We start from the raw sequence: 18,074 nt of genomic DNA, 5'->3' as shown, positions 1-18,074 counted from the left end.
CGAAGTCCGTAGAGACCGAACGCCGGGCATCCCACATGAGGCCGCCATGGCGAATCGAATCATGCAAAATCAGACAGTACCCAAAAGAGGAGCCGGTGCACATTGTCCCCATATGGCCAAATACCGTCGGTGATGCGATGCACTATCCGAAGTTTGAGCAAACTCAACCCGGAATAGCTGTCCCAATCGATATCATATTCACCGTTCATCAGGACTGTCTGGCTCTTCTTGGGTCGAGGCAAGTATGCTGAGTAGGGGCATGACCCATAGAACTAATAAGCAACATACCCGTGGCTTATGATTAGCCCTGCGCGTTACTCCCAATCTCTGTATCCAAGGGCTCGCACATCGGAGCCATCTCAACAACTAAAATGATCCCTTCCTGGAGCACAGTTCCATCATTGCCTTTTGACGTTGGTTCTGAGCGGGCTCGCATCTCACTGGCCGAGATCAAGGACGGGCTTTCCCTATTGTTTAAGGATGTACACGTCGTTTTGTCTATTAGTGATCCTGTGGATTTGCACATTCTCAAAATCCAACGTGACAACTTTCTTTGGTCCCTCGTTCACCTCTCCGCAGACGATAAAGCCGAACAAACTCCCAGCAGTGGAGCTGAGCTATCGTTATGTTTTCTACAGTTTTTACTCGGCCAGGAAGAAACCCCTTCATCAGCACTCCGCTCACTTGCCCAGGCAATCGACCACAAGTTCCTGCAGGACTCGGAGATACATGCTGTTGTATCCCAGATTACGGCGAGTCCAGCTGAACGCCGAAGATGGCTTCGGACGTACTATCACGCGGCTTGCGCAACGCCCGGAACTTACGAAGCTCCTGGAAGCGCACTTTTACAGGAAACAATGCGAGGCGAGTTCCAGCTGGCAGGCATTTTTGGAGGCCAGGGTGCCAGCAATACATCATGCATCCAGGAGCTGAGAGAACTTTACAACACCTACCAGCCCTTCCTAGTCGAACTTTTGCGAATCACTGGTTCCCGGCTTTATGAGCTCTCCCAGTGCCCTGAGTCTAGGATGCAACTTAATGGTCGTTCTTTGGATGTAGAAGCTTGGATGCGAGATCCTGAAACTATCCCAAACCCGACAGATATGGCCGAGGCGCCCGTGAGTATGCCTATCGTAGGCCTGCTTGGATTAGCCCGGTACGCGGTTTCATGCCAACTCTTGAGCCTTACCCCGGGGCAGTTCGGGTCCCATTTCAGCAGCATCACTGGCCATTCGCAGGGTCTATTGACTGCTGTGGCTGTGGCATTGTCGGACACATGGGCGTCATTCTATCATTACGCTGAAATGGCCATGGAACTTTTGTTTTGGATCGGATTGGGATGTCAGAGATCTACAATGCGTACCTCCGTCCCTGCAAACGCCCAAGAGACTCCGTCCTGCATGCTCGATATCAGTGGAATACAACGAGCTAAGGTAGAGTCCATTATAGCTCAGGTCAACCAGGGCCTCGATCCCGTCGGACACGCACAGATCAGCGTTGTGAATATGCGAGATCGCTTCGTAATCGGTGGGCCTGTGGCCTCGTTAGCACACTTAGACAGTTACTTGACTTCGATAGCTGCCACCAGCGAGGATCAGAGCCGGGTTCCCTTTAGCAGTCGAAAGCCGGTATTCAGTCACCAATTTCTTCCTATCAGCGTCCCGTTCCATACATCACACCTGGAGGAAATTGCAACGGAGTTGAAAATGCGATTCAAGGACAAAGTGATAGTCGGAGCGCAGCTCCGGGTGTGTGTTCGTCATACAATGACTGGACACGATATCCGACAGGCGCCGACTGCGAACCTAATTCCGATGTTGATAGATGCTATCCTGCTCGAGATATGCGACTGGCCCGCCACCCTGGCCCCCACGGACGCAATAACCCACATTGTTGCCTTTGATCCTGCCATGGCTACATTAGCCAAGGCGAATACAGATGGACGTGGGGTGCGAATAATAAACGCCCTTCACATAGATACACGGGATGATGAGATGGGGACCATATTAGATCTGCTTTCACCATCCCTGCTGGAGACGTCCACGAAAGTCCAACCGTGGGGCCAGAGATTCCAACCTCGTCTATCTCCAACGGATTCCGGTCCTGTTCAAATAAGGACACGGCTGACGGAGCTGCTGGGTAAACCCCCCGTTATGGTTGCTGGCATGACACCGACTACAGTCCACTGGGATGTCGTTTCCGCAATCCTTAACGCTGGGTATCATGTGGAGCTGGCTGGCGGAGGCTATCATAAGGCAGAGAATCTCTCGGCCGCGATCATAAAAGTCATTCAAAGCATTCCCAAGGGGCAGGGCGTCACAGTGAACTTAATATACGCAAACCCGAAGGCAATTAGCTGGCAGATTCCTCTATTACAGCATCTCTCCCGGAACCAGTATCCCATCCATGGCCTGACAATCGGCGCGGGGGTGCCGTCTCCTGAAATAGTCACTGAGTATATAGACTCTTTAAGGATTCAGCATATTTCCCTAAAGCCTGGTTCTCTTACGGCTATAAGGCAGGTGCTTGATATTGCAAGAACACGCCCGGAGTTTCCAATTATCATGCAATGGACGGGCGGGCGCGCTGGTGGCCACCATTCCTTTGAGGACTTCCACGAGCCTATCCTCCGCATGTATGCCGCAATACGCAGGTGTTCAAATGTATATCTGGTAGCGGGAAGTGGATTTGGCAATGCAGAAGATATCTACCCTTACCTAACGGGCGCATGGTCAGTCGCACTCGGGTACCCCCAGATGCCTTTCGATGGGGTCTTAGTGGGCAGTCGCATGATGGTCGCCCGGGAAGCACACACATCCCGCGGAGTGAAGGAGCTCATATGTAGCACACCAGGGATACCGGATAACGAATGGGAGAGAACCTACACTGGCTCCGCGGGGGGCATTGTCACTGTACTATCAGAGATGGGTGAGCCCATCCACAAGATTGCAAACCGCGGGGTCATGCTATGGTCAGAGATGGATAAAGATGTCTTCAAGCTTCCAAGAAAGGAACGTGCTGCCTATCTGCAAAGGAACAGAAAGTACATAATTGAACGGCTCGACGCCGATTACGCAAAACCTTGGTTCTGCCGCGACTCGAAGGGTAACGTGGTTGACATTTACCAGATGACATACGCTGAGGTTCTACACCGGCTGGTTGAGCTGATGTATATTCATCATCAAAAACGGTGGATTGACAAGTCGTACGTCCGTTTTGTCCGAGACATCGCCTCCAGGACATGGGAACGACTGGTGGATCACCAAGGAAAAGCGGCACCCACATCGTCGTTAGAGGACGATCCGGAAGGCTTCCTGGAATACTTTTTGAAGGTCTGCCCTTCTGCATCCTCCTACCGTCTCAGTCCAGAGGATGCATCTTTTTTCTTAGCTAGGTGTCAGGAGTCTGGACAGAAGCCCGTCAATTTCATCCCAGCCCTAGACGAAAATTTCGAGTTTTACTTCAAGAAAGACTCGCTCTGGCAGTCCGAGGATCTTGACGCCGTCATCAACCAGGATGCCGGTCGGGTTTGTGTGCTCCATGGCCCAGTTGCAGCTCAACACTCCACGCGATCGGATGAGTCTGCTCGGGATATCTTGGACGGGATCATGGGTGGTGTACTGGATCTAATTCAGAAAGCCGGTCGACGAACGGATGTCCTCCATACACAGACCAGCCGCTCTCGGACTCCTGATTCCTGTTCTGCTACGTCTAGTGGGGTAGCGTCTGATGTTTCTGAAATTGAGAGCGAGACCTCCGTGGGATCCAACAGCCTAGAACAATCTCTTGATACCACTCTGAACACCGTCCGAACACTGCTGTCTGTCGAATACATTATGCAAGACTATAAACGCAAGGAAAATCCTTTCCGCTCACTGCTTGACTCCAGCAGGGAAATAGCCAAGCATTACAATTATGAAACTTCGGAGGTAGTCGTACCAACATCATCTGACCCCGAATCAGGGCAATGCATTAAAATTCGGTGCTATGACGGTGAAAGCCTTGCAGTGGATATACATCACCCCAGGGCACATGGTCTTGAATCGGCCGTTTTGCCACTTAGATACATTGTCAACAAAAATAGTCGGGGCATAAGCGAAGTTATGGGAGGTCGAAATGAACGTATCAAGTCGTTCTACAGTCATATATGGTTTGGGAGAGAGATCGATCCGCAGTTGAGGGTCAATTCAACGTTCCAAGGCCGGGAGATGACCTTGACCCGACGCCTGCTGAGCGATCTATCCTTAGTGACTGGGCGTGCCTTTGAGAATAAAGACCTCGCGTTCTCGAGCTCTGCTGCACTTCCCATTACTATAGGTATCCTGGCTGCCTGGGAATCCTTGGCCCAACCACTTGTGCTCAAGGATATAGACGGTGATATTCTAGCTCTTGTTCATCGCTCGAATAGATTTGAGTACGTTGAAGGTGCCACGCCGTTAACTTTGGGTGATACGGTCACATCGAGCGCACGTGTTAACGCCGTCACAATCGAAAATGCTGGCAAGTCTGTTCAGGTGGAAGCTCTCATTTACAGAGCGGGCGAGGAAGTAATGAAAGTGACATCTGAATTCCTCTTTCGAGGCGAGTTTAATGACTATGAGACGGCGTTTAGACGTACCAGGCATCCTAAATGGGTTGTCCAAGTATCGTCAGATGAGGATGAGGCTGTCCTTCGTGATAGGGAGTGGCTTCATCTTGATAATGACTCTGGTCCGCTCATCGGACATCGAGTTGCGTTCAACTTGGAATCCCTGGTTACCTACCAAAGCCCGGCCAAGTATGCAAGCTTGCAAGTCCAAGGTGCCGTCTGCGTCGTCTCTGGAACGGGAGCAGAGCGGAAGATTGGTTCCGTGGAATTCCAATATGGTGCATGTCGAGGAAACCCTGTCCTCGACTTTCTTGAGCGCAAAGGGACACTGGTGACACGAGCTCATACGGATTTGGAAAGGCCAGGCTGGTCTGGAAGGTCTTCCATCAACGTACAAATGCCAGCAGAGAACCAGTGGTATAGCCAGGTTTCACGGGACTACAACCCGATTCATGTATCATGGATTTTTGCAAGGCTCGCAAATCTGCCAGGGACAATCTGCCATGGCATGTATACATCTGCCATTGCTGCTACTGCTCTTGATTACCTGGTTTTAGACGGGGACCGGCAAAGGATCAAGGGGTTTGAGGCATCGTTTGTGGATATGGTCTTGCCTTTGGAGTCCCTAGAGGTCAGGCTGCAACACGTTGCGATGGTCCAAGGAAGGATGCGCTTCAAGATTGAAGTGAATCGAAAAGACGATGGTCGAAGGGTCGTGGAAGCTTCTGCGGAAGTCGAACAACCTGGAACAGCCTATTTGTTCACAGGCCAGGGCAGCGCATCCATGGGCATGGGAATGGATCTGTACAACCGTAGCTCGGTGGCAAGAGCCATTTGGGATAGTGTTGATGAATCTTTCAAGAATACTTACGGTAAGTGGGGCTTAACAAGGTATACATGGCATAGGATTGCTGGTCACAATCGCTAATATGTGGGCAATCGTTCACAGGGTGGTCTTTACTTGAAATTGTTAAAAATAACCCGAAAAGCCTCACGGTGCATTTCGGAGGGAAGAAGGGGCGAGCCATCAGAGAGAACTACCTGTCCATGGTGACAACCATGACCCTGCCGGACGGGAGTACCACGCAGAGACCTATTCTTCCGCTGACTTCCAAGTCTACGTCCTACACTTTCTCAGATCCCCGTGGCCTGCTGTTCGCAACCATGTTCACCCAGCCTGCAATTCTCGTACTGGAAGCGGCCACGTTTGCCGTGCTCAAGGCTAAAGGTTATGTTCAAGAGGGATCCATGTACGGTGGTCACTCCCTGGGTGAGCTAGGGGCGTTGAGTGCTCTATTAGAGGGTGCTTCAAATTGGTCCATTGCCCAGATTGCCTTTTACCGTGGGCTTATAATGGATACTTCTGCGACAGCGGGGCCCAAGGATGGTCCCAGTTTCGGGATGGTTGCCATAAACCCAACACGTGTTGGAAAAGGTAAGTGTGCGATCGCTTACCTTCAATGCGCACGGTCTAATTTGTGCAGATTTTACACCTGATGATCTTTTCCGTATTGTCCGCGCAATCTCTGCTGAGAGCGGGCAGTTGCTGGAAGTTGCCAACTTCAACATTGAAGGAGAGCAGTACGTCTGCACAGGTAGCGTAAGTGCAGGAAACAAGCCTGTCCTACAGCTGAAAAGCGATATAAAGAGCTCATCCTTCTATAGATTCCAAACCTTTACGTTCTTGGGAAAGTTCTGGACCTTATCGCGCACGGTGATTATCTACTCCAGTGTGTGACGGAACAAGAACCTCCAGAGTCTCCTCACGGTATTCACGGTGTAATAACTGGGCTCCTACATGAGAGTAGGACGCTTCCTGGTCCAATCAAGCTTCAACGTGGTGCAGCAACTATTCCTCTCCAAGGAATCGATTTACCATTCCATTCCAGTCATTTAAAAGGTAGTGTGGACGTGTACCGTTCGTTTTTACTTAGCTCTGGCCTCGTTGGCTGGAAAGGCGAGATGGCGAAGTTAGCCAAGCGATATGTGCCGAATGTTATCGGTCAGCCCTTTTCCTTAGAGACAGATTATATCAAGAAGGTATTTGATATCACAGGGAGTCCCGTCCTGCGAGAGATGTTAGGGGACACTCTGTGATGGAAGGAGCTCTCAGCTCCTTTATCAATAGACATAGTCCTGCTTTTTCTTGTGACCCTGGTCGCCATTTTCCTGTGCTTCATTTGGTGAGTCCACTATCACAGAATTAGAGTGATGGGAAGTGTAATAGCTCGCTCTGTTTTCATGGCTGTCCATTGCTCGGCATGAAGCAGCTTTGAGGTGTCACGGTAATGGGGCCCATCAAAAATACATTCGATCTCTTGCAGCTGCCTAGATGAATAAAGGATATCTACACCGCTAAATGCTTCCTTGTGAGCGCAGTCTCTACAACTTTTCCTTTTGTAATAGAAGAGCTGTATGCCCAGCCAATAGTGCAAGAGCGAGGCGACCCCGTGCAGTGTAGTTGCGCGATACGCCTTGTACGCCTACTCGAATGAGAAGCACTGTAAGTTGATCTCTAGTTAATTGCTATCTTCGGCAGCTGCAAGACCAGTTTATTTATGGACACTGCCTGATTGGTTGAAGATAAATGCCTTGGGACTCCAAGTGCCCAGTCCTCTGGCACGGTGTAGATCTTCCACCGGGCTCAGCCAGCCACACATTGTCTTCTTGAGCCTAGACCCACGCTCCTGATCCATCCACTGCACAAGACATATAATGTATTGCACAGGGAATAAGGAAGAGCCGAGGAACAAGTCTCAAGACAATGGGATCTATGCCCTACATATCACGCGCAGCTGTGGAAAACAGTGGAGTACAGCGCATGCGTCACCCGCCCAAATCGAATTCCCCTAGATGACCTGTTAAGAAAGCTACCTACATACAATCACTACGGTACATTGTATCACTGAAAAAGGGAATCAATATTTCATGCCGCTTGAACTTAATCACCAAGAGAAAAAGAAAAACAAGGACTGAGAAAATTTCACGACACCCTCTTGCAAAGAGACTTGTACTCCCTTTCCGAAGAAGAGTGCATTTCAATGATGAGCTCACGCACCTGGATCAAACCTGTGCCCGGCTCACTTCCTTCCCCTGCCACAACGAGGCCTATCCTGGATGATACATTGGCGTCGCTCCCAGTAATAGCGGGATCCACGGCTAGCATGAATACCTCGACCATGGCAAGCACAGACGACCCCCCTCTTCGAAATTCGTGTGACAGTTGTAATGCCGCGAAAGTCAAGTGCTCCCGGGACAGGCCATCATGTCATCGCTGCCAGAGCCGCAAACTGTGCTGCGTGTATGGAGTGTCCTTACGGGGTATCAAACGTGCACGACATAAGCCGAATGACAACAATTTTCACCGCAGTCCTTCTTTGCAAGAGCCATTTTCACCCTCGACTATTTCAAGCATTCCTGGAGAGTTACTCCAAGACTGGGACTATACGTTCCCCACGTCTTCCTTCCCGAACAAGAATATCGACATTGATACCCACTTTACCCTAACCAACCCCCTGCTGGCAGACTCGAGCAGCCTACTCGGTTTCGCCCCTCTCCCTACTGCTTTAGCTACGCCCCCTAGTTTATCGACCCCGACATCTAGTACCTCAATCTTTGGCGCCACCTGCTGCTGTCAAAAAACCATAGCTGAGAAGCTTGCTGACCTTGGTACTCGAACACAGTTAGATACTGTGCCGTTTGACGAGTTCCTCATAACTCACAAGGCTAGCATGGCTGTCTGTATCTCGGTACTTGAGTGTACCAGCCCCCATCATAAACGAGGAATCCTTCTACTGGTGGAATTAACTACCCTTCTGATTCACATTCTTGAGGCCTTTGAACAGGTAATGAGTGGATTTGATACTGAAGGGAGACAGTCTCGCACATCTGTTCGGTTGTCCCTTGGGTCATATCAGCTTGACCATGCTGAAGAGAAAGTTTTGCAGGCAAATCTTCTTCGAATTGAGCTCACCAAATTTGGAGCGATAATACAAAACCTTAATCAACAATATAGTAACACGGCGAATGGAAGTCGGGCGGGGGATATATGCCTGGTTTCTCCCTTGCTCGCGGATTTGAAGAAGAAAGCTCGGGCCAAGTTTGACGCCACTCGTGAGTGGGCACCGTGCCTTTGACATCGGTCTTGTTTTGCTTTTCTGCTTCTTTCCTTTTACCTGTTCTTTACGAAATTCATGTACTCTAGTTTCATTGCTGGTCCAGCCATCTAATGTAATTAAGATCTAACCGGCGTTAAGCGGCCTAGCTTTGCGGGATGCTTCAGTTTTAGCGGGTTTCTGGGAGGGTTTTTCTCAGCACACGTGCTCCTCGCCCACAGGCCGAGTTATTGCATAGTTGACCTTCTAGAGACTATATCTTTATAAAGGTGATCTAGTCTACAACTAGTTATAAAAGATATTCTTGACTCTAAAATTTAAAAGGGTCTCTACAGAGTTACCTTTAGTACCAATAGACCAACACCAACTCGCTTGTACTCTTTTAACTATTGAGTATATGTACTTGATAGGCCTGGTCTGTTGGACCTGACCTATTCACAGATTAATATTCGCATCTTCGATGGGACCTTGGATTAGACCACCCTCACGGTGCTTTGTTATCAAGTCTTAGTGGATTCTGACACTCATATTTAACCCTCGCTACGGAAGCGCAGCTAACTGGTCAGCAGAACTCTAGCCCAAATACCCAGGCATAATATCTTCATCTGAGTGAGATAGATATTTCTTTTGCGATAAAGTATTTATAGATCTAAAAAGATTGTCCGTTAGGAGACTGAATAAGATATATTGTAAGGAAAGCAGTAAGACATAATATAATATTGCCCGCAAATTTAAGATATATATATATGACTTGTGGCTACCAAAATGTAGTAGTTAAGCTTTATCTTTTCTAGAGACACAGTATTTTGTATAATAATAGAAGTATTAAATCAGCCAAGACCAGTATAGACTTTAGAAGATAAAGCTATATAGTATTTCTCTAGAATATTTAAACTATACTATTGCTTAAGATAATATACTTCTTTTGTCACGGTGCCAGCCCGAACCGCCTGCTTGTTCTGCCTGACCTCACCGTTTCGTCATGTGATTCTGACGGCTTATCTTCCCGCTTGATCCTGATCCTGTTGTATTAGCTCTGCTAGCCCGCCTCCCCGAGCCCTCACCCCTGCCATCTTTAAAGATAAAATATAGTATAAAAGTAAAGCCGTCAGCTACAAAATATAAGTATAGAGACTAACTATTCTATCTCTCCAGTTAGATTATCTTTTACAGCCATAACATTTTGGCTCTTTTCTTGTCTATTTAGAAAGTTTTATCAAAGTTATAAATATTCTTGCGTGGGATCTGCGTAATAAACTGCTCTAAGCAGTCATACCAATACTGAAAAAAAGCCTATATATTCGGCTTTAAGACAATTTCTATCTCGTAGCTTCTCCTGGACCAGTTTAAACTCCTCTGGTAAGCGTTTAATAAAGTGATAAACCCAGTGTTTGTCAACTGTACAAGATAGTCTGCCGTTTATATTCCGCTACAGTATCTGGTATGCACTCTGCTCAATTATTCCCGGTGGGGTAGAGTATATAGATTATCTAGCTGGCCAATCTAACAGATTAATGCCTTCTCTTGCATATTATCAAGGGTCTTGGTAGAGATAGGACGTGTGCTTCGAGTTGCTCGGCTAAGAATACGTACTCGGAGTCGTTGATAAGGAGCATCGAATTCACGCGACAACGCAGAGATATTGGGTTTTCTTGCCTCTTAGCAACTTCACAGGCCTTCAAGATACGTGTCTCAATATTAGAATAGGAATCAGGCATGGTGGTGGTATATAGAAGCTTGAATGGTAGGGCGGGTGGGTCTGCTTACCAAGGACACGGTGAGTGGCCGAGCTACGTACAAACAGTGCAAACAATAGTCACGTTTGTCTCGAGTCACAGAGCTTCTTGGACAAAGCCCTGGGTGTAAGAGCTTACAACTTTCAGCAACATTCGACAGATAATCGTTTTTTAAAGACTCTCATAATTTTAAAATTAAATATCCTCCCTTTCAATGCTCTTCTACAGAGTTTTCATTATATAATATATCTCTTAGTACTGTTCAAGGCTTCCTTTTGCCCCTTTTACTAGGATATTGTGTATCACATTTCGATATGACCGCAAGGATGTATCCAAATACAAGCTATTCATAATAGTAGTTCAGTATGTGGTCGATGATTAACCTAGATGGTAGTTCAGTGGATTAAACCAGAATACCCGAGATCCACAAGCGAAATGAGATCAGATGGAGACTTGTTTGATGCGAGGAACTGTCGATCTTGATCAACCGAAGGTGGAGACCACCAGAAGCCGCTGCAGCCGTAGATTTTCAACCTCGCTGCGCACGGTGTCACAATGGCATGTGTCACATTCGCGTCTGATCCTACACACGATCGGGGATACCTTGACCGTCGGTGGAGGTAGCTGCTGGCTGAAACCGACGATCGAGCGAGCCCGTGACCCGATCCCCGAGAAGGCCAGAAGACGCTCTCTAATAGCTGCAAAGCAGGCGGCTTTTAAATCGATTTATTTACACATCTGCTGATAGAGATTTCCCTCATTACGATCTTCAATCAACCATGGCACCAACGGAGCATCCACACATTGTTTTTGGCACCGCCACCTTCGGTACAGGGACCCCCCAAGCCAAATTCTGCGATGAGGCAACTGCATCTCCTGTCCTTACCACCTTGCAGGCGAGAAACATAAACATGCTAGACACTGCTAGGGCCTATCCAGTGGGGTCCCCAGGTACTGCTGAAAAGCTTTTGGGGGAGCTGGAAGTTCCTTCTTGGGCTACTGTCTCTACCAAAGTCTATTCCTGGGAGCCTGGATCCCATCGTGCTGAAAAAATTAAAGAAAGTATTGCCGATTCCCTAGCATCACTCAGGATAGACAAGGTAGATATTATGTATCTACATACGCCAGACCGTGCTACACCATTCGAGGAAACTTGCAGAGCGATAGATGCTGAGTACCGCGCGGGGAAATTTGCTCGATTTGGGTTGAGTAACTATACCGCGGAGGAAGTTGATGAGATCCTGACTATCTGTGAGAAGCATGGTCTAGTGAAGCCTAGTGTATACCAGGGCCGCTATAATGCAATTATACGATCCGCAGAAAAACATCTGTTCCCCCTTCTTCGACGGCACGGGATAGCTTTCTATGCGTATAGGTAAGATATCATTTGAAACGACAGTACAAATATATGGTTGATCTAAACTTTCCTTGTGGCATACTAGTCCCGCAGCAGCAGGTCTCTTCACGGGAAAGGTTTCGCCAGAGACTGCCCAGCCCGGTTCACGATGGGACAAAAGTGTAAGTCTCTGACCGTTGTAATAGTCGAAGACACTGATGCTGAAATCCTATTAGACCAAGATGGGTAAAAACTACCAAAACACATACTGTAAACCAGCAGTCCTTGCAGCAGCCCAGAGAACGGCAAAGGCGGCTGAAGCAGCTGGGATAAGTGGGCACGCATTGGCGTTACGCTGGACGATCTACCATTCGGCCTTGAGCTACCAGCACGGAGATGCTGTGCTCATTGGTGCATCAAGCTTAGCTCAGGTCGAGGCCAATCTAGACGCGGTCGAGGCGGGCCCGTTGGATGAGGAGTTGGTCGATTTGGTCAATCAGGTGGGGGAGTTAGTTGGTAACGAGTCTGCTCCATATCATCTCTGACCGCTCAGTATGTATCTATCTATCTATGGCGTAATCTGTAGTATGCTAGTGTTCATGTATTTACTGCCTTCACCAGTGACTCGGTAGGTGCTAGCGGAGGCTGGTATAACATCAGAAGTTAGGTTCAGCATGTACTACGAGCTGTTTGCAAGAGCAGCTTAGACTATTCTTTTCTCATACCCGTATCGTGGCCTTGCAATCATATTCCAAGCTAGTGACTGCATTTCGGCTGGGTGGTACTACGCTAAGTTCAAGGACAGCGATACTGATTTAGGGTTCATTAAATATATCCTGGGGGTTTATGCCGTAATAAACAGGAATAAATTCCAACAGAATGTGCGTATTGCAGAGGCATATCTATCATGGTGAGGCTTCCAGCCTTCAACGAAGCGTTCTAGATAGGGCACCCACTTCCCCGCCACGTTCATCCGCTGCATTCGATATCTCTAAACTTTCGGGCGAATAGAAAATGGGTTGCTGAACAGGTCTTTCGAATCATATGCAGCCTTCACCTCCGCCAGGCGATCGACGTTCTTGCCCCAATAGGCGTAGTGGGGGTCGGTCTTGATCTTAGCATCGATATAGCCTGCGTAGGAGGCGCTCCTGTCACAGGGTTCTGTTAGTAAGGTGAATACATGCTAGGTAAATCGATAGAAATCATACCCTAGTCTCGCGAGCATCAGTTGATCCAGCTCATCTATGAATCGCTGCCCTTCCTGCATTACAAGCTCATTCTCAACCCTTGTCACTTCGAAACGATACATGATTTCCGCCTCCTCAAACCAGGGAAATGCGCTGTTTGACGGCGGAGCGCTGGACAAATTGAATGTGGTAATTTCTCCCCAGACATTTAGCTCTGCTGGTAAATATCCAGTCTTCTCAACTATCCACTGCAGATCCTCATCGGTGAGCCCGGAACGGCCAAGCTGTTGAATGTAAGTCTTCTCCACGATTCCCAGGTGAGGCCAGAGCATCGCCTGCGGCTCATTTGGCAGAGCAGGCGTATTGTCAAAGCCGTACGAGACGTTGTTGATAGGCATGATATCATCTGGGACAACGTTGTAGAGAGCATTGCTGATCTGGTGGGCTACCTCGTCATCCGTGCAAGTCTGCTGCGTGTATACCCAAAAGTTACGCGAGTTTTCGGTACTGCAGTTTCCGCTGATGTTATACTGTGCTCCTGGAATGGTGAGGAGACCAGATCCATGCATAAGAGCGTTCAGTGAGTCCTTTGACTCTCCTATATACCAGCCGAGAACATTGGCACGATCGCCATATAAATTTAGCTGTGAGTTGAAAAGAGGGTCTTGGTTAGGCGCCCAGTTGACGAATTTCTTCAGAGTCTCAAGACGTCCATCCTTGGGAGCATTCAATGACAGCATGGCCGACCGAGGTATGGTTGTGAGTTTTAATACGACCTCCACCGTCAGGCCGAATGTGCCTCCCCCTCTCATAGCCCACCAAAGATCTGAGTTCTCTGTCTCCGATGTAGTGACTATGGTTCCATTCGCCAGGACAACTGTAGCGGACTCCACCCAGTCAACGGCAAGGCCATACTTGCGCATTTGCATATTATATCCTCCGACACTGATGTAGCCGCCTAGCCCAACTGACGGACAGATTCCTGCAATCCAGGTGCGGCCGTGCTTGCCGAGGATACTGTACACAGTGCCTAGTCTCGCACCCGCACCCACAGCAGCTGTGTTCAAGTCGGACGAGGGTTCGACGTAGTCAATATGCGAGATATCGACAACCAATGTTCCGTTGAGAGCGGACCAATTCTCGAAGCTGTTTCCAAAGTCAACAATTGCGTGTGAATATATCCTAGTAGAGATTTCCATACTGATGGGCTCCAGACCGCGGCGTAACAGTGTATCCATTGTCATAGCCACATTTGACAAGCCTGACAACTTCGTTGATATCAGTGGCATACGTTACTACTGCTGGATATTCAGGAACTCTTCTCAAAGTCAGCTCAGCTCAGGGCTCCTTCGAAAGGCTAAACTAACAGAATGACGCCAGTCGAGACAGTCTCGTACTCCTCCTTATCCGGAGTCACAATACGATAGTCTCTTAGGTGCTCGTTCAACGCACCCCGTATGCATTGTAGAAGGCTATCATTTGCCACGGCTATGTCGGAGGGCTGTGGCGAATGAAGGCCAGCCGCGAACGCAGGGTTCATGCCCGAAAGCAGGGAAACAGCTGCGGAAAAATGGAACCTCATGGCAACGATATATGTAGGTAATGCTGTGACCACTTAGGAGGAGTGTACTTAACAGTAAGTCCGAGGCGAGGCTGAAGTACAAGGGGATATAGTCTACAGCGTTTTGTCAAGAGCGTTATATACTGTTCTCTTGTGGTTTAATTGCCTTTGGGATCCGAACCCCTTTCTTTCATTTTCATTCCCCTGATTTCCCTTCCTCTTCTCGGCTCTTACAATTAGCTATTTCCGTATTGCTAAGAAAAAGAAAAACTTATTGGTTCTTGTTTCATACAATGTCCACCCCATGATCCCTGCTCATTTGTATACCCCTTGCAGCTTGGTAGACGATTATCGAGGCTCAGTCCAAGCTAGGCACGATGTTGCCATAAAGAGCAGTGGGGCCACACAGGAGACTCGTATTCGGAGCTCGTTGACCATTATTCCCGATGGTGATCCAGCTATTACTATAGGTGGAACTCCACAAGACGTCCCTATTCACAGATGTAGATATTTGTAAAAGACAGAGTTCGAGCAACTTTGGCAATTTGCTTATTCTATTCCTGTCACTTTCATTGCTTACTTTTCTATTATGCTTTATTCTATTCATTTGCCTTGTTATCAGCGCAGTCAAGCCTCACACAGGTCATCAGTATGTTCTTGAGGTAGTGGGCTGTTAATCGCCGAACCCTGAAAAGTGCCACTCATTATCGGACAGGTTGCAAATCCATTGATTGACATGAAATGTGATATGAGATGAAGCATATCCCTTTTTTTTTTTTTTTTTTTTTTTTAGCTGTGCTTTGGTTTCCACCCGGGAAGGTGAAAGTTGATCGATCGTATTTGTTTTTCAATGTGCGGCTGTCATTTCGCAGCAGCTAACTGCATTGGACTTCACCATAAGAATAGATTATACACGATATACAAGTATAGTCATATCATCCACGATTATATAATACTAACTAGGCATTTTCTCTTGCCAGCACTCCGGTTCTCGAAATACACCGTCTACGGGTGAACCTGTGTCTGAAGCCAAGGTGGCAATCCAGCTGTGTATTCTCTCCATTTCGCGGGGACTCGGACAACACCTGAATCTGCTCCACCGTATATAACGCTACAACAACTAGTTCGGTCATCCTATGCGATTGGATATCGATGGTGCATTCCATTAAACAAAATCCATGGTGTACGTTAGAATCCCTTCCGTATTAGCTCTCGCTTCAGCCGAACTTTCCAGCAGCTCCCCGAAAGACTCTCTCAAACTCATGCTCATTCCAGCGCACCAGTGTCTTGATCCCAGCCCATTTCCACACGCCGTTGATCTTCTGATATGTAGTCGTAACAACACCGTGCCCGTGGCCCTTTGCCGCCACAGCAGTCCGTCCTTCCTCCCACCGCACATGAGCAGCCCTCGACTGGGAGTGGCTGATAATCTTGTCATCTGATAGTTTCTCCCATTTGGTGAGGCCCAACATATGTTGAGAATCAATATTAGAATCACCTAGAAACAGCGGGTCCTTCATCATCTGCACAAAGTCGTCCGCAGGCAGATCGAGGAACTTGGAATTGTTGACTTTATCGTAATCGATCTGTATAGTTCCATTGCTCAAGATTACTATGTCATGAACAGAAATGGGACTCAAACATCAGTTACCTACCGATAGAGTAGGTGCTAGAATTGACCGAAGGCGTTCCCAGTCCTGTGATTCGGATTAGACAAATATGATACGACATTGGCCGGGGTTGTGGCGCAGTAACCTTCGAGTCATAGCTCTCTGCCCACTCGAATGCAATCTCGCTGACTGCAAGCCATTCTGCGCCATTGAAATTACGTTAATACCGCCCATGTGGATTGTCTCAAAGGGAGCAATTATTGACCTTCAAACGTTGGTTTGGAAGTTGGTACCATTGTACGGAGTTTAGGCGCAAAATGTATTGATAGAGCAAAGCAAGAAACTGTGCTCCTGTCAACATAGCAAAAATCCCTATGATATATTCAGGCATGTTCTACAAAATCAACCAATGTAGCATTACCCCATTCATGGTCTCACACCGTCAGTTTGAACCCCGTAAATCATACTCGGGCTTCGGTCATTTCGCGAAACGTGTGGTCCGAGGGAACGGCTTGTATCCTGTGATATGTCACAGCGAGGGTGACAGCTTCAGCTGCAGGCCCGAGCCTTCACCTACAAATAGAGAAGGAAACGAATGAGTCACTTTTGGTGTGATTGTACATATTGGCAGGGGACTCCATCTCTCTTGATCACCGAATCTCGCTTTTTTATTATTATTTCTTTAAGTGTTTTCGACATACATATATTTAGCACTCGAAATGTCACCTGCAGCCACACTAGAAGGCAAGGTCGCCCTCGTCACCGGATCCAGTCGTGGAATTGGCGCGGGAATTGCGCGAGAACTGGCCCTTCGCGGTGCCACAGTTGTGATCAACTACCGAAGTAGCTCCGCCACCGCGCAAGAGGTGGTCGGTGACATCACCACCAATGGTGGTGTAGCAATCAGCATTCAGGCCGACATTTCTGATCCCCGTGAGATCCACACACTCTTCCAAGAGATCCAAGCTCGACTGGGGCGTATCGACATCGTGGTTTCCAACTCGGGAGTCGAACATTTCGGTAAGATCTCCCAAGTCAGCCCCGAGGCATTCGACCGCGTCTTCAGCGTCAACACCCGTGGCCAGTTCTTTGTCGCACAGGCTGCCTTCGAACATCTGTCTGACAATGGCCGTCTGATCTTGACGTCAAGCATCTCAGCCCACGTGCCGCTCGTGGAGCATGCGGTTTACGCCGGGAGCAAGTGCGCTGTCGAGGCATTCGCGCGGTGCCTCGCGCCAGAATTTGGCGCCCGAGGCATCACGGTCAATAGTATCGCGCCCGGTGGGGTGAAAACCGATATGGCGGCAGAGGTTGGATACAAGTACATCCCCGGGGCTGATGCATCCTGGAACATCAATGATATTGACGCATTTGTCTCGGCTCGTACCCCGATGGGTCGCATGGCGATTCCCACCGACATCGCCAAAGTGGTAGCTTTCCTGGCTTCAGATGATGCCCAGTGGCTGAGTGGTACGTCATCCAACCCCCTAGTCCCTCTATCGTACATCATTACCTAATGGGAATGCTATTTAACAGGTCAGAATATCACCATCTCGGGGGGAGCAACGGCATAGGGTCCCCGAAAGGTGGATCTCGGGGATATGCTTCTAAGACGTATTGAGCTGCGCTAGTAAGCTTGGCATTCGGCTAGGCTAGTACTATACCATACAACCTAGTATTATAGGGTACTTAGTATCAAGAATGCTACTATTATATATTATTTTGATAAAGAGTATGATCTTAGAATTAAAGTTTTTCATATAATAATCTTATTGATAGTTAGATTTTATCTATATCCATCCCGAGATTTAGCGGTAGCATCCTGTCTTCCTCACTAAAACGAGCTATCGAAATGGGACGCTAAACCGCTTTCATCGCGGGTAGTCCCCCGGCCCGGCCCGGGTTTTTAACTGGCCCTAAAACTAACTACTATAATCCAAT

The 18,074-nt window shown here is 48.2% G+C and overlaps 6 protein-coding genes across 6 annotated transcripts; 4 read left to right on the top strand and 2 right to left on the bottom strand.

Annotated features, from left to right (window-relative positions):
• Window positions 1-371: 371 nt before the first annotated feature.
• BDW43DRAFT_322804 (uncharacterized protein) lies at window positions 372-6,685 on the top strand (the record flags this gene model as incomplete). Its single annotated transcript, XM_032049630.1, has 5 exons — window positions 372-556; window positions 605-5,460; window positions 5,538-6,023; window positions 6,073-6,188; window positions 6,254-6,685. 5 exons carry the CDS (start codon window positions 372-374, stop codon window positions 6,683-6,685), a joined length of 6,075 nt encoding a protein of 2,024 aa, XP_031895670.1.
• Window positions 6,686-7,632: 947 nt separating this feature from the next.
• BDW43DRAFT_315599 (Zn(II)2Cys6 transcription factor domain-containing protein) lies at window positions 7,633-8,724 on the top strand (the record flags this gene model as incomplete). Its single annotated transcript, XM_032048113.1, has 1 exon — window positions 7,633-8,724. One exon carries the CDS (start codon window positions 7,633-7,635, stop codon window positions 8,722-8,724), a length of 1,092 nt encoding a protein of 363 aa, XP_031895669.1.
• Window positions 8,725-11,171: 2,447 nt separating this feature from the next.
• On the top strand, window positions 11,172-12,374 carry BDW43DRAFT_322802 (aldo/keto reductase family protein). The gene is made up of 3 exons (XM_032049629.1): window positions 11,172-11,814; window positions 11,882-11,957; window positions 12,012-12,374. The coding sequence occupies exons 1-3, from the start codon at window positions 11,219-11,221 to the stop codon at window positions 12,318-12,320; spliced, it is 981 nt and encodes a 326-aa protein (XP_031895668.1). The 5' UTR covers window positions 11,172-11,218; the 3' UTR covers window positions 12,321-12,374.
• Window positions 12,375-12,766: 392 nt separating this feature from the next.
• Window positions 12,767-14,544, bottom strand: BDW43DRAFT_315597 (uncharacterized protein; the record flags this gene model as incomplete). Its single annotated transcript, XM_032048112.1, has 4 exons — window positions 12,767-12,923; window positions 12,984-14,108; window positions 14,164-14,280; window positions 14,330-14,544. The coding sequence occupies 4 exons, from the start codon at window positions 14,542-14,544 to the stop codon at window positions 12,767-12,769; spliced, it is 1,614 nt and encodes a 537-aa protein (XP_031895667.1).
• Window positions 14,545-15,740: 1,196 nt separating this feature from the next.
• arp1 (scytalone dehydratase arp1) lies at window positions 15,741-16,429 on the bottom strand (the record flags this gene model as incomplete). The annotated part of the gene is made up of 4 exons (XM_032048111.1): window positions 15,741-16,109; window positions 16,179-16,220; window positions 16,279-16,334; window positions 16,399-16,429. 4 exons carry the CDS (start codon window positions 16,427-16,429, stop codon window positions 15,741-15,743), a joined length of 498 nt encoding a protein of 165 aa, XP_031895666.1.
• A 423-nt stretch (window positions 16,430-16,852) lies between these two features.
• On the top strand, window positions 16,853-17,707 carry arp2 (hydroxynaphthalene reductase arp2; the record flags this gene model as incomplete). Its single annotated transcript, XM_032048110.1, has 2 exons — window positions 16,853-17,603; window positions 17,670-17,707. The coding sequence occupies 2 exons, from the start codon at window positions 16,853-16,855 to the stop codon at window positions 17,705-17,707; spliced, it is 789 nt and encodes a 262-aa protein (XP_031895665.1).
• Between the last annotated feature and the right edge of the window lie 367 nt (window positions 17,708-18,074).

This window comes from Aspergillus alliaceus, assembly GCF_009176365.1.
Source record: "Aspergillus alliaceus strain CBS 536.65 unplaced genomic scaffold BDW43scaffold_60, whole genome shotgun sequence".
Classification (NCBI taxonomy): Eukaryota; Fungi; Ascomycota; class Eurotiomycetes; order Eurotiales; family Aspergillaceae; genus Aspergillus; species Aspergillus alliaceus.
The sequence above is the reverse complement of the archived record's forward strand: the minus strand, read 5'-3'. Positions and strand labels throughout refer to the sequence as shown.